This window comes from Rhopalosiphum padi, chromosome 1, assembly GCF_020882245.1.
Source record: "Rhopalosiphum padi isolate XX-2018 chromosome 1, ASM2088224v1, whole genome shotgun sequence".
Taxonomy (NCBI): domain Eukaryota; kingdom Metazoa; phylum Arthropoda; class Insecta; order Hemiptera; family Aphididae; genus Rhopalosiphum; species Rhopalosiphum padi.
In genome coordinates, this window is record NC_083597.1 from 28,007,803 (window position 1) to 28,025,366 (window position 17,564).

General features: G+C 33.1%; 1 protein-coding gene across 4 annotated transcripts in view; it reads right to left on the minus strand.

The window, feature by feature from the left end:
• The window catches only part of LOC132921594 (teneurin-m), a 68,816-nt gene that overhangs the window by 33,711 nt on the left and 17,541 nt on the right, over positions 1-17,564 (minus strand). For all 4 annotated transcript variants that reach the window (XM_060984702.1, XM_060984731.1, XM_060984722.1 and 1 more), the window contains exon 2: positions 890-1,165. In XM_060984702.1, the coding sequence (XP_060840685.1) occupies positions 890-1,165 (276 nt within the window). The remainder of the gene's footprint in view (positions 1-889; positions 1,166-17,564) is intronic.

Genomic DNA, 17,564 nt, shown 5'->3' on the forward strand with positions numbered 1-17,564 from the left:
GGCACAACAGAACAAAAATTAACTGTGAGCGTATCGTAATAAATGTCGTATTATTCGTAGCCATAATGGAGGAACAATTTGTTTTGATAACAAGTGTGTTTGGATATTCTCGAGGTTGGGTTTTTTCTATGTTTCTTTTACCATTTCGGAGTAGTCCCAAGAGGGACACCCTCCGCTCGTCCACGGTTTTCGTCACGACTCTTAAACGCACATAAATCTTATTGGCTCGTTGTTTGGCGGGGACGACAGTAGTCGCTAATTTTGAAAAACGACCATTATTCGTTAGAAAAAAAATAAGAAAAATCCGACAACACGACGAAAATACTAGCTGTACACAGTACACATAGTATAGTTATAGAAACGAAAAAGTATGCAGTGTTCACTGGATATTATTCAAAATTATCTACGCGTCAGATTCGGTTTGAAAAATGTAGGCAGCAAAAAGTAAAAACAAAACAATTCACAAAATTTAAAACAGACGACGTACCTCCTATAGTTTCGTATAGCTCTTTATATATGTATATGTATATTTCACGGTAAGGAATCCTGAACGTTAAATATTTTTATGTCAAAAGCTCACAGTTTTACTAGTTTAATGTACATAAATTATGCATACTCTCGTCACATTATTTCATAGTAATATATTTATTCATATGAGTATTGGTATTAAACTTGAAATTGAAAATGGCATCGTATCCGAAACGTTGGAAAAACGCCATCGTTATTTTGATCGTAAATCATTTCGGGAGGGGGGGGTAGTTGCTTATTCCAAGACCAACCCGGGAAATGATTCGTACTGATCTGCGAACCGCTGGTCCACTGGGGCCGATTGAATGTTAGGTAACAACAACTTATGACTATGAAACGGAAACAAAAACGTCGCTCTTACCGCCGTCGTGCAGTTGCAAAGTCGCGTCCCTGGTGAACGCTAGTTCCGAATCTGTGAGCGTCGCGTCCGAACAGTTTCCTGACGTGCCACTTGTGTCGGTGTTGAGCAGAGCACCGGGCTGCTGGTATGTGTGGTTCGGCCTACGGTGCCGATGATACTGGTGCTGTAAACTGTGTTGATGACGGTTGGGCTGAAACTCGGCAGTGTCTTCGTCACATTCCCCGTCGCTGCTGTCACCGCGATGTTGGTACGGTTGGTACGCTCGGTTCGCTTTTCCTGCAAAGAAAACGTTGCATTTTAAATAAATAAAAAAAAATAATAGATAATAAGGCACTGGCGTCACAAAACTATTGTGTAAGGTCTAAGCTCGACCGTACTTTTCGAATAACAGAACAAAAATGTCACGTTCTCACTACTTGATTATACAATATGGCGCGTACTTTATTATTAATAGGCCCCGGCGAATATGTCATAATATAATATTCCCGATTAAAACACTTTATAAATGTTGAATCGATTCCATTCACAAATACAACCTACGTGCATTAAAATAAAATAAAAAAATATCTCTTTTGACCAACTCGAAACCGAAGGATCAATAACAATGTTTCTTTTAACCTGGAATAAAGTTAGGATAACAATGAAGAAACAATGTGTATCTAATCATCATATATTTTCCAAGAAGCTTTTCGCTTATCGTCAAACTTAGGAAGTGCCCAGATAATAGTATAGTTGATTTAGTTAATACGATCGTCGTACAGCATCCTTAAACGATGTACCTACTATATTACTATTATTACTGTTGTTGTTTTTGTTGTTATTGTGGCTGTGGTGATATATAATAGTGGTCGCGATCTAAAGGGGCTCCGCCCGTTTACCAGAGAACTCAATCACGATAATTGGCAAACGGGTTCGCGTGGCAAGTGATCAATGCAATACGAGACCGACCTGCTTCCTTTAATTACGAAATGGACGGTTGTGTGCAATACGGCGGAACCCGGCTGTCCGGCGTTTGTTTCATATATATTATTAATAATAAAAAAAAAAAACCCTTCAACGACGTTATGGGTACGCTCTACCGTGAACAATATGCCTTTCTTTTAATATAACTACAATATATATCCTTTGATTTTCATTTTTTAAAACTAACAACTTGCAAACAAATAATAATAAAATAAATCAACAAGACAGTTTTGTTTGGTTGTTTTAAAATTAAAGCTATAGATATCTCGAACGAGGAAAAATATTAACTTTTAACGTTATTTCCAGACAAATTGTTGATAGAATTTTTTCTTTTTAAATACGGCTACATAATTTTAGTTACTTAAATAATTTTCGTCGAACATTGCATTTCTTGTACGATCACTTTAAAAGAAATGGAGAACACTATAACCTTCACACCATAAACACAGTTGTTTATGTGTAGCTCTACAAAAGTGTTTACAGAAGTAAAGGGGCTGTAAAGTATCAACAGAAGCTTACTATTGTATGGTAAGCCTATGGTGTGAGAAAAATGTAGTTTTCTGGGTGAAAACAGTTTAATTTAAATGCATGGAAAATAATAAAAGGGATTTTCTTCCGTAGAATACGATGGAATTTTGCCTCACACTTTACTGTTTCTAATAACGTGTACAGCTGTTATTTATTTTCTGACTATTCCCAACCCTTTTCCTCTATCGTTGCCAATGAGAGAATAAATATATATATACATGTATTTGGTATAGAGGGGGTGAGTTATATAGTGAGGAAATGAACGGGGCATTGTCAGCGGTGCATTTCTCGTCTATTACTGAATAAAAGGCCCGGAACAAGAATTAGTGACCCGAGCAATATCTCATGTTTGTTGCCCCGAGAAAACGTTTAAACACAACGACGACTCGAGGCTTTTAACGCCGGGACCAATGTTGTTTACCCTTATAGTTACTTGAAAAACAAACATACGATGGAGGCACATTCTACGACCCCTCAGTCCATGTTAAGCTCTCTAACAGCCACTTGTCTGTTTTGCGTTCCCCATTATTACAAGTCTTCATTTTCTATTAAAAACGACAATCGAAAATTCGACGTTTTATATTATAACTATATATTGTTATTGTATTTTTGAGCACTCATAAGCCAAAAAGTGAGTGGTTTTTGTTTCTCAACTTTTCGGATAAATAGGATTTTAAAATAAAGAAAATTTGCGTTATTCATCAAAATGCAAATACGACTTCAACGCACCCTTTTTGATTTATGTTTAATTCATTCTTCGGTCAAACAAAGCAAATATTATTATTTATATTGTAACGGTAATTTATTAGCAATAATAATTGTTATTATGATTAGTAGAACCTAATAATACATTTCGAACGTCAAGTTATTCCACCGAAGTATGATTTTATTTTAATAAAGGCATGGTACGTTCACATGGTAATTAAAATAAGCCCATAATACCGTTAAGTGTTTACGAGTATAATTGGAATATACGTGTTTAGTTATTTTACTACTCAACCGATAGTCAATTATAAAATCCATTAGTCTGTTGTAAACTTAAATGATGTATCATATGAGTGCATCAGTAAACTAGCCAAGTAGTATAAGCGCAATACACTAATACCGGCACGTGATAACAGATGCAATCTATTAAATTGTTAATTTTTATATTATTTTAACATTTGAAAAGGCGACCTGGCAGTCAAATATAATTTAGCGATTATTATTTATTTAGATCATTTATTTAGTTTATTAGCTTACATGAATATATCAAATTGACATTGTTAGCTATTAATATTTAGGATACATAATGAGTGAGGGTGCATATTATACTATCGTGAACAATTTACATTTTCTACGATTTTGAAATTAATACGGAAGACAATATTGATATATAATACAAAAATAACAATCTCAGTGTGAAACTATTCTAATATAAAATTATCAATTAACTGGAGACTTAGTGTAAACTATGAGGTAAAATAGGAAAATATCTAGAATTATAAATTCTAATAAAATATTTTAAAATATTTATAAATAAAATTTTGCTTATTAATTTTAAACAATTTTATACAGATATAAAAACAACTTATTTAGAATTTTGTATTAATTTCTCAAAATTTTTGGCCATCAATTTTCTATAGACATTTATTTAAAAAAAAAAATTGAAAATTAGTTATATTTTATGAATTGCATAAAAATAATTGAAATATTTGAAAATATCATCGTAAATATAAAATAATGATATAAACATTTGGTAACAATTTAAAGTATCCACGATAATTCTCGTTTATGAGCTACATAAAAAAACAAAATTAATTTTGTTAAAAGTTAAATTTTTGTAAAAATTCACGTTTTTTCTAAATTTGTATTTTGTTTTTACTTTTAAAGTTTTGACTCTCCGAAGTACTAACTAAACCTACTTTGCTACCAGATACAACCCCCCTTTTTGAAAATTGAAGCATTTTTATTGCCCCGAAAGGAGATGATGGACATAAAAATACACACACATCGTTGTAAAATCAATACATTCATCGCTCCGCTCAGAATCTAAAATACAAAGATCAGCCGGGAGAACTTATTATAGTTCACACTGTCAATACGAGCAAAGCTACGTATTGACAATATGAACAATATTGTCTAAAGACAATATGAGCGGTGCATAGGAGGGTTTTGTAGACGAGAAACGGTGATGGAAAAAGAAACTTTTATTGTGAAAGCCTCTTGAAATCCTCAAATTCATATTGCATTTGCAATAACTCAGAGCTGATGGCGGAAAAAAAGAAGCAGTAAAAATAAAGGGGTACGCTCATTTTTCAAATCCGGGAGGACGCCGTCCTAGCAGTATTTTTTCTTTTGTAATAAACCGAGCTCGTAGTTTGGCGGTTATCATCCGTCTTTGTCAGAAAAATTTTTGAGCGTCATCGCACGACTACGCGAAATCGATTTCATAGCTTTCAGTGATCATAAAAAAAAATAAATATAAATAAATAATAATAGCTTATAAATACGTTTAACGGGGATAAATTTACTGAGCACAGAAAACGTCTCGTAAATAAAATGTTTATGCGCGAAGTCAGTGTACCTACGTTGTAAATTCGTGTGTCGCAGGATTTACGCTCGAACAACTAATCCTCGGAAAGTGGACTCCCGGGGGTTTGTTAATTTTGAATGGCTAAAAGACGAGCTGTAGTGCTGTGGACAGGGTGAATAGCGCTGTATAAGTGCGATAAACCACCTCCTGGTCAGGAAGCACTAATCAAAAAGGGTTGATTTCGGACGGTAACCCGTGAATGGCCGGAGGTATGTGTTTTGATTGCCTGTCAACCATCCCAAGGGTGACATTTACAAAGTCACTATAACTGCGCCCTTCTCCCAACGCATGTCGTCTTATATTTTATATACATATGTGTCAAATTAGCGCACATAATATTTTTTATTACAGTTGAAACGAAAAACCGTATTTCGGTCTATTTAATATTATGTTTCAATCAAAATTTAATATCAATAAAATATATTCTAAATTCCAAGGTAATATAATATCTAAAAATGTCATCTGAGATATACATTAAACATTTTATAAGCAGTAATTTATCATTTATTTTAAACATTAAATTTTGAAAAAATGTACTAATGACAATGAATGTGCAACAAATCAATTTTCTTGATTGAAATGAATCTTATAGAATTTCTTAAACATTAATGATTATCCATATAATATACAATGGTATTCAATTTCATTTTTTTCATTGAAACTCTGATCATCATGTATCTTATTGTATTATCATAGTTGAGAAAAAAAAATCAATCAAAATTCTAATTATTATTTTCTACCTCAGTTTCTTTATGATGTTCAACTGATATAATATTGATTGTGTAAATCTTGACAAATACATTTAAACTCTTGTTTAATTTAATAAAAATATGATAAAATATTGTATTAGAACATATATTATAGTCATCAGAATATGAATTCTTTAAATACAAAAAATAACAAATGTCTGTGTAATATTAAATATATTTTTTTTTTATAATATAATGACATGTAATTTTAGTTTTCCGAGCACACATACAAACGTCCCTTATAAGATTGATGTTCTTACGACTTCCAGTAATATTCCAGGGACCCCATCATTCATTGGGTCATTTCATTGTATATACATATGCTATGTTTCCTCTTTACAAATATAATTTAAAAAATGGAAAAATACGACTGTTGGGGATTCCGTTGTATTATCGAGTTGATTTAAACTCTTAAAAACCATTCTACCATAGAAGTCACCAGTTTACCACTATTGTTTATTCGTATCACTGTTGGTAAACTATAATTTAACTTTCGATTTTTTTCCTTTTAATTTTAAATCCAACACGGTAACGCCCGTCATAAAAATTATATCCTACTTCAAATTACTGTTATTCTATTTGCATTTTATTTCTAGTTATTTATTTAATATAGACATAATGATATTTTTGTTTGTCTGCTTAAAATATTTTTCTATTTTCTAGAATATCTATAACATATAAAAAAAAAACTCTACTTGACTAATATATATATTATTTAAAAAAAAAACATAAAACAAAAATAAAAATACTACCCACTGGTGACTGGTATACAGTCGGTATCGTTTTACCTAGTAATCTGATAGGTCAATCTCATAAAAGAGAAAGAAAACCAGGCAACAGAATAATACTATGCACCTTACATAATTTAAACTTTTTAATATAAATACATAATTAAATATTGTCGAGATACGATCTTTTTTAAATGTATAAAGATTACTGTACATCTCAAATTGATCATTTCTATATTAAGTATAACATCTTTATTTGGTATGTTATAGGTGTATTCGATTTTCATTCAATAATTTTTGTTTATATTAATTTAATCTAAATAAAAATAGATTGTTACAATGCAATAGCGTTCGATTTCATATAATCAAAATCAGTTTTTTTTCATTTTAGTGAAAAATAAGAAATTACATTTCCACAGAGTCCTTGAGCACGACCAGTATAGTCAGCGATGCGAGAGGATCTTCGCCGCGGTGTAATACAACTCCGTCAGATGAGACTGATTTAAACCGATTAGTCGACAAGCGAAAAAATATATTAGAGTGTTGAATTTCAGTGCCGACCTTGTCTTTTGTTTCAACCGGACTAAGCAGTTCTATACTCCCCTTCCGTATTTTGTTCATTAATAATATTTTTCATGAAAAAAAAAAAACACTTTACAATATTCAAACCTCCCGTGACAGATTTTAATGGTGTATACCGGGTGGATGATAATGATTTTATAATTAAACGTGAGGGACACGATGATAACAACTCCGCCGAATCGCTCTCATTCTCGTTCTATCTCCCTCCTTCTTCTCCTTTCGTAAGCGCAGCAGTAAATTCTATATTTAAGATTAAATAATCTTAAAAACCGTTCCCCGCTCGTTTGTCAAACAAATCGTTAAGACGACCTCGTAATATATATATTATATTTTTCCCCTTCCAACTATAGCGTCGAACAGACCTCCATAGTAGATGGCTTTCATGGATCACACTCTCGGCGAGTCCATTAGTTACGACAGCGAGGGACCGTCGTTTAATTGATGTAAAAATCGCCTGGCCCGTTTTCCCACAGTATCATTGGAGGGTTTTTGCCTGAAATAACACTCGTGAATCATAATTAAACTTGATCATAATAATTTTATGTTTTGCTAGTTTAAGGGAGAGTAAAATGCATCGAGGGTGCTAGGAAACCGCAAAATATTTGGGAAAACGTTAGTGTATAGACTTTCATAATGTAATTAGATACGGAGTTAAGTGCAATTACCACTACTTTTATTACTACTATACTCTACTAATAATAGTAAATAATATTGTATTAATAACTATACGGCGGCGGTGAAGTTTATTTTAAAAGAAACGAATTTTTAATAGTAGACCACCTCAAATAAAATGTTCCAGTTATAATTGAAATAAAAGATAAACAATATTTTTGGACACGATATAATAACACTATTCACTATAATGTGTAACGGAAATGTAAAAGAAGTACCGAAGAATGCAAATCACCCATGTATGACTACGACGCCATGATATTTTTTCAACGTCCATTTTTCATCCACGGTTGATAGTTTACGCGACGTAATGCTATGTATTTTCTTTATTATAGTAATTACTTATTAAACATAATATATTTTTAATCATAGTTGTTTATCAAATTACATTTTAGATACTTTTGAAACATACAATTATGGAATACACATCATTAACACCATTGAGAAGTGTTTTTCGTTAAAAAAAAAATTTATATCGAAACATTAATGACTGAGAAAAATTAAACGGGTAAAAATGTATTATTTGACAATATTGCGTACATTTTAATTACAATTCTAAAGTATTTTATTATTATTATTATTATCATCATCACCATCATTATCATCATCATTTTTGTTTACAGTGTCGTGAAACGTTTTTTTAAAGATTTCATTCATATTATTTATACCTTCATATAAATACGACATTATTCCAAATGTGATTAAATTATAATTGACAACATTTTAGAACATTTTTTAAACAAATATACCACATATAGATAGTTAAAAAACAGAATCATTAAATCATTAAATTGTATTTTTCACGGTTACGATGACGTTTAAAAAAATTGAACTAAAGAGTGACGGTTTTTTTTATTATTATTATTATTATTATTATTATCTTCGCCGCTCGCCTCTCCGACAGCTTAACAAAGTTAAAACGCCCGGTAATGAGAAAAGTTTGATTTTAATGAACCGAAAGCTCTGCACACGGCCGTTATTATGTCGGCTGAGTTTGTTAAAAACATCACGAGCCGACTTCAGGCGGGAAGCGTTCAAAATCGTTATTCCGTTTTAGTGGCATAGAGTAGAGAATGACATCCGAAATGTCTTAGGAGTTTATCTCTGAAAACTGATTTTTCTAAGAAAAATAAACAAAACAAAAAAACACGTAATATTCTACAGACAACTTTTCTTTTGATTTCCAATCAACGATCTGACATTCATTTTTGTATTTTTTTAAAAAGATTTTTAGGGGACTTTTATTTACTAAACATACACTATAATATGTATTTAAATAATACGACCTATACTTCAAGGAATTTTGTATTTATAAACTTCTTTGTAAGTATATTCATAATACAGTAAAACAACATCACTGAGATCATATAACATAAATTACATAAATTATAGATATGATTTATATTAAATTAATTTACTCCTTAATTTCGGTATTATATTATTAATTAACATTAGGAATATATTGAAACAAATAAATCCCAAAAATATTTAAATGGTATAAGCATTAAAATATTAAATAGGTAATTAATAAAAATTACTCTGTACCTATTAACTGTGACTAAAATCATCAATCATTATAGTATTCGTAGTAGATGAAGGAAAATAAATCAGCGATATTCAGATAATAATAATATATCTAAATTACAACTTTATAATGGAAAACTTTATAAAACCTTATAGAAAATAATTGCATAAGTCATAGTGAAAAGTTTGCCGAAAATGCGTTCAATACGCATGCAGTAAACCTGCCAACTGATGTATATTAAAGTAAACGGTACAAAAATAAAGAATACGTACGCTCAATCGAAGAAAGCAATTTGAATAATTATAATATTTAGCTAACAGTTTTCTCTCGACGAACAGAAAAAAAAACGAGTAAAGAATAAACTTACCATAGCACTAGGCACGCATTGTTTGGTCATAAACGAATGTCCTAGTTTTTTTTTTTTCATTTCTTTTTAATCCTTGTTGACCTAACCCGTCCTCCGGAATAGCAGGAAGTCGATGATGCACATCGGTTAGTGTGTTAGTGTATTATCCGTGTTCGAAAAATAATAATAATAATAATAATAATTGGAAGTACGCGTCATTGTACACCGGTGAGACGGTGTCAAGACGCCGCGGGCGATCATCCAGCCATAAAACAATAATGTTCATGTTACCGAGGTGTTCGCTGATGTCGATTTGACAATGGTCCTTTTGTTTGTGTGCTTTACCGGCTGCTGTGCGAATATATTTTTATTCTTTATTTTCCACCTCGAGATCATCACAGCTCGCAGAATCACAAAATATAATACCTGCTACCTACAAAACACCTTACCTTGTACGCTTGGCCGAGTGTTCATTAAAACAAAACACCATTTTACTCGCGTCATCTCAAAATATTTTTTCGATTGTAAAGCGAAAACAAAAGTGATCCGAGTGAATAATAAAAAGTACTCATCAACACCAATAGTAATATCGTTGGCCATATAGAGAGGTATATTATATATTATGTTCTCTTGAATTGTACAGTTTTTAATTAGACATTATGTATACCTACTGTACCTACCCATATAACCTACAAAGCCACCCATATGACAATAAAAAAAAATCGTATGGACATAAAAGACTAGAGGAAACAAAGACGAAAGGTTTTAGTTTTATACAACGATCGAGTCGAGTCACCTCGTACCTTACGATTAATAATAATTGTAATAATTATGGAAACTACGCGAACACAATATTTTCGAACAAACTGATTCACAACAACTGTATATAGTACACGAACACACTATTAACGCATTATAAATATATACATAATATATCGTCGCAGTGTTTATCGTACGAAATTTATTTCGTTGATTTCGGTCGTGCGTCACGACGGCGTTTAACGCGCGAGCGCGCATGAATATTTACGACCGAAATGCAATCCGAATGCGATTTTCATATAATACAGCTGCAGCAGTCTTCGGTGGCGTGCGTGTGGATAATATAATTTATTGTGTTATTTGGTACATAACATATATACGAGAAGTCGGTGAGGTCTGGTTCGTTGGTATCATTTTAAACGGGAACGGCGGCGGCGGCGGTCTGCCGATTGCGGATATATATATATGTGTGTGTGTGTGTGTGTACTATTATGCGAGGAAGTTTAATCGAAGTTTCGGCAGGGCGACGGCGGCGCGAGCAAAGTTCAGTGTTCGTTCTCCTCCGGTCGTCTTCGGGGAGAATTAATTTCCTTTTCATTGTTTTTCGTCTTGAATACACGGTAATTAAACGGCCAGATGGAATCCGCTCGCGGATGCCAGGAAATCAATCTTCATTATATATATATATATATATATATATTTACATTAATATATTATTTATTCATTATTTTCTCTTCATTATATTGTTTTCTTTCTTTGTTTTTTTTTTTTTTTTGCGAGACACATATTTTTATAGCCACCTTTTTATTCACCCTCCTTTCTCGGTTCTGTTTTATTTTTAATCAATATCTCACGATATTACTTATGTTTACGAATATTATTTCCTTTTCATTTCTTTTACGTCCGACCCGCCCCTCCAATGTATTTCGTTTGGCCATTCCGTGCAACTGTTCGGAAGATAAATCGCAACGACCGTGTTGTAGAAACGCAATATTCTGTTACTCAGAACGTTATGCACAAAATTTCATTGGCTATTCCGGAATAACTGTCGCTGGCAATTGGATTCGGAAAATGGCACATGACAAATTTGCCAACGTTAGCAGATGTCTCGACTTTGTGCACCGCGCATTTGCCGGAAAAGGCAGCTCTTCGTCATGGAAACGGCAGTAATGCGTAGTTCGTTTTAATTCTTCAAATCGCATGTAAACCCGACAGTAAAATAGAAACTATCTACCTAGGAAAATGTTATGTTCGTACAATATAAATAGTATTAAGATTTTTTTTCCCTTTGCCGTACAATCGCAGTAAACAATATTAATAGAATTTTAGATTTCAATTATTCCAAAGTACATTTCCCAAATGATTTAAAATTATTGTGCTGTACGTTGATAAAATTAATAAACTGTCGGAAAAATCGAAACAGTTTCCACTAGAACTAGTCGTCGCTCGCTAAGTAATTCCGTGGAGACTATATATGTTTTCATAGCCGACGGACATTATTGTTTCCCTCCGATCGGAAAACAGTATATTTTTATTTTGCTTAGCGTAAGGTAAACCAGAATTGTTAACGAAAACACAGAAACCGTGTCCGAGCAAATATTATCTTTAGTCTCTCGTCTTCCCGGTTCGAACACCGTGTGGGCCCGCCTATAATACGCATATATAATAGATATTCCGACGATATTGATCAAACGGTGTGGGTCTGCAGCAGGTGTGGAACGATAACTGAGAAGGGTATATGCATCAAAAATGTATAAAACGACATGACGGGCGTAAGTTTGTCTTGAGGTAGGTGAAACGTCAGTAAATCTTGCGTTATTTTAATTTCCTGTTTTATAAACGTCCAGTCCGTGATAATCATGTTGAGTGGCCAGAAAAGCACCGAATTGGTGTTAATATTTATATGTTCGGCCCACTTCTTCCACCCCAGAGTCGTATGAACTCGTAATCGACGGAATGAATATTTAAGCAAAAAAGTAATTATTATTCTGATGTAAAGAGGAAAATTTATATTTGAGTAGGTAACTCACCGTACTAATTTATGTAACTAAAATTATTCAACAGACTTGAATTTTGTCGATATTATAATTATGATAATATTATTATGTAACGTGATAACTAGTAAAACTAATAATATATGTTATTACTCATAATACTATTGAAATTTAATACTTGCACTGTGCAAAAATAAAAAAATAAAATATACAAAAATGTTTGATTCCAAATATTTATCGAGTTCTAATAATAATATAATATTATTATAAAGTACCCACCTACTATCGATTAAAAATATCAATAAACTCCGCTGCGCCATTATCATTTGTCAATCTCAAATCCAGTTTTATGAAATAAAAACCATTCGATACGTTTTCTCACAGGACCGTCCATTGTGTTGAACGAGTAACTGTTTTTATTTATTTATCGTGTTCATATATTATAATATATTATGTATTACACGCTTTATTAATATTACTATATTTTATGGTATTTACTAAATAACCTCAAGTGAATTATCTTGGATCTAGTGAGTTCGCCGCGACGTGCACGCACGCAACGCTCGTCGTGTGTCCAATGCACAGATTAACCGAACTGTACACTTCTGTGAAACGCAGCCACATGGGTACCACTTTATATAAATTATTGATGTCACTTAATGCGTTGTGACGGGCTATTACCCCGTTCCACTACCACCCTTTGAACAACCATTCATTTGCGGAGGAAAAAAACGCGGTCAGTAGTGCGTAGTACAATACGAGTAGGCGCGCACAAACCGATCGCTGTGGATTTTGCGTAAAAGGATTTAAAAAAAAAAAAAAAGAGAAACTTTTAATATTATGTACGATTTTCGAAAACGGTCTCGATGATGGTTTGGAAAAGTAAAAATATACACCCACTCGCACACACACATACACACACACACGCGCGCGCGCACACGCTCACACAAACGTACATAATATAGTAATGCATTCCGTCGGCAAAATCGCTGTTTAAAGACTCGTCCGACAGTCGACCACCGCCGCCGGTCGGGTACAACACCGGACGCCTGGCCGCCTCCTCCTGCAGTATCCCTCCTCTGCCGCCACCCGTCACGACGAGAATAACGCACAGCCACACACAGGGGTCATAATGAAGGCCCGGCGGAGATCATCTACCCCCGCCGGTGCGCATCGCCCGGTTTATTGATCTCGTGTTGCCCCTCCGTCGCCTCCCCGTGGACCCTTTATACGCCGACCGCCGAATGCGTATATGTACACACACGCATAAACTCGCACAATGTACGCACATGCATATACACGACGCCAAGGCTGAAAGTTCGGGTACGGTCGACGCGTGTCCAAAAGTTTTACCAACCCCCCCGCCGCCGCCGCTGTCAGCTGCCCCGGCACCGTGCGGACCCACGGGCAGAAGATACGAGCGAGGACAGCAGGTGTTAGCACGTGCGAACGTATTAATTACGCTAATTACACCGTATATACAGTTGTTTATTATAGTGGCAGCATCGCCGCAGCGCCCGGACCCGCGAAATAGCTGTCGTAATAATATATCGCGAGCTGTATATATATATTATATGAAGAGGCGCGTATAACAGCAGTGTAGGTATACTACGCGTATTGTGGAGTAGACACCTGTGTGTAAGCGGACCGGATAAACCGAAATAAAAAAAAAAAACAAAAAAACCAATACGTCATGTATATATGCTTATCCGTTCGGCACGTTCGCTTGGGCTTTACTTAAAAATCTGTACGGTCTCCGCCGCCGCCGGCCGCGACCAGTGCACTGGTGCGTGACCCGGTGGAAGCAGCGACTCCGATCTCGCTTGACAATAAATTAATAGGTTAGGTGTAGTGCGCGCATCACTGTACAGTAGATATCGTTATGTGCGACGCGGACATCGGCTTCCGGGCGAATCCGGTCGAATTAATAAATATTATTAGAAAAAAAATAGTAAAGACAACAAACTGGAAGATACGATGACGTGTAGGTATATATCGTCATAAGTGTGTGGCGATTGTCAAATAAAACCCTCATAAAACGACTGCCTCTATTGTTAGTATTGTTTATCATGTTTATATTGTTATTGTAAACACCGTAAAAATGCTCATAGGCACTATACTAAATTATCTTTCTCTCACTCACTCACTCTCTCTCTCTCTCTCTCTCTCTCTCTCGCCGTATTCCCGTGTAATATTGCCGTTGGTGCTAAACTGGATACCCACCTACATATTATAATAAAACGAAATAAACGAGCAATATTAGCGTTATTAGTGAATATAGTCCTGTATTAGTTGAGTATCACGATTTGCCTATATGAACCAAAATAATTGGCCTACAACGGGAATCGGTTTGCATATTTTAATTTTTTATCTTTCATAACGGTAAAGGTTTTACACTTTAAATATCGCACTGTAAAAATATAACAGCGATTTTTTTTTTTTTATGTCTGTAACAAAAGTTAACGAAGTGAAAACGATTTTTGTTTTTTTCAGCTAACAAATAATTTATTGTATCAGTGGAGAATTTTTTTTTTTTAGACAACTAAAACCAAGAATTCGTTCAGTTCAAAAAATATATACACAGGTAGGTATATATTATTTTAATAATTTCACGGCTGAATGATTTCAATTTAAAGAAAAAAAACAAATATGAATTATATTGATTTTACACAAATAAATTGAATACTCTTTGATTAATTATAAGATAAATACTCGAAAACATTAATTTGTTAAAATATGTGCGTTATTTTGGGGATTTTATTATAACAACATTATTTATATACAAGATTGAAAATCTTGGATTCGATCCAAATTTAACAAGTGTGAAACCGATTTTTAAGAAAATTTAATATAAATATAATATATATTTATATAAACATTAAACTTGCATATTAAACATTTATTAATTAAGATGATTTACTGCAATTTAAAAATGTACTTACTGAAATATGTTTAAAAAAAATTCTTTCAACTACAGTAATATTTTATTCTTAATTTAAAAACCAAATTATTCAAAATGCCACAGATATATTATATTTAATAAAATTACATTTTCTTTATGTACAATGAGACGAATTGGAAGTATGTTAAAAATTTCGATTAAAATGAATACCTAAATAAAATATGCAAATAAATTCATTGGTATTTGGACCCTATTCGTTCATTACGAAGTCGTAACATGATGTCCGATGGATAGTATTCGTCGGACGATACCTTATTTTTTTTTCCTCCCCGAAACGCAGAGGTGGTTCCGGAATGTTTAATATTTTATTATTCATTTGAACGTTTGACCATTGTCATGGACAATTAAATATAAATATGAAAGAAAAAACGAAAATTCGTAATCGATAAACGCAGACTGGCGTCGGCGCCTATCCTATATATTATAGAAAATAAATAACGAGAGGAGTGCTACACTAAAATATAGTCCCTTTTCACGAACAATAGAACCGACGAAGAGCAGCGGCGACACGAGTTTGTCCTTGCGGCGTCTGTGACCCGTGGAGAGGTACAGGTATAGGCTTGTAATTTTCTGAGTACAGATGACGTGCGATAAATGGAGCAGTGGCGCCCGACTAAGGTATGCCTATAACACTGTGGCGACAAAATATAAGAAGGATACAATTGTAAGATTCTTGGTCGAGTGTCTGTCGGAGGGATTATACCGTAGAAGAAGGCTACGCTTATATTATCACGATACAGTATTAGGAAAAAATTTTTTTTTTGTAATGTACGAATGTACCCACACATAAGGATTTTTTTTTTTGAAACAATTTACTAGATACCTTTTTTTTGATTTGAAGTTGCGTAATATAGTGAAATCAGGAGAAATAATAATAAAAAAAAATAATAATATTATATTTCATATATGGAAAAAAATTACTTTATTATAGGTAGCGGCGTTATGCGATGATGATCGGGTGGTAGATATTATATTCTTAGATATTTCTTTATAGAACCTATATTTAATTTGCCACAATTTTTTTCCCCGTCAATTAAAACCGTGTTTGTAACCCGATAATTATAGAACGCATATTAAAACAATATGCTGTAACACGAGCCAACAATAATTATTTATTCAGTCAGACGGTGTAGTTCAATATTAAAATACAGCGGTACAAAGAAAATTGAACGTATATACCTACAACAACGTCAAAACGAGCACACCACAAGACTACCCGGACACGTGATAGCGTGTTTCTTTGTGACTATAATATAAAACAGTATATATCGTTTGAACGCGATGCGCGTAAGACGAGTGTATTATTATTGTCAGGACGGAGAAATTATGGGATTTGCGTGTTTTTTTTCTACACTTGGCTTTTACACAAAGCTAACCAAGACGAACATTTTTATCACAATATCGTGTCCATAAAAGTATGATTTTTTGCATACCATTTCGATGATTTTTCCAATAAAAGTACACATTTTGACATTTTTTACACGTCTTGCATATTTCTGTAGACATTTGTAAATTTAACATTACCTCTATTATTATTGATATTTTTCACACTATAGGTAACTGTAATTTTGTTTTGATTTGACAAAATATGACAACATTTTTCATATCGGCAACATAGATATGGCCTTATCATAAGTATTAGAATATTTAAAAAAAAAACATAAAACAAAGTACTTGTAGAATATTTATAAAATTAAAAATAAACATCTTGTTATAGTTATCAATAGTTAGTTGTGTAAAATCTTTTGAAATCTGACGTCAATTTTCAACGCAATAATAATTATAATTATTGTAAACGGAATATTTACACACTATAATATATTTAAATTTAATTACTAGTTTCTTACACTCGTAAATGTTTATGTTTTAGTAAAACGAAAAATGTGTTGGATGAACATTGACGTTTAATTGTATTTCTGTGAAATGTGTGCACAAAAATGTAAATACTTATTTCTATAATTAAAGTTTACTCGATACTAAGAGAAAAATATAAAATAGTGTGAAAAAAAATTAAGGTAACATAATGTTGTTACTTGTTATTTATCTCGACAATTAGATAAATCAGTATTAACAATTTATAGATATTTTGAATTATTTTTCATGCTCATTTCATCAATAAGTAGAAACTTTTTGTTATTAATATTGTAATTGACATTTATAGGGTCGCTACCTATAATAATACTATTAAACACGATAAATTAAACACGACAGTATCTTAAAGTCCCAAACCTAAAACTGCACATCTCGGGTGGTCTCACTGCAGCTATCCCAGACCAATTCACACTGCCACAA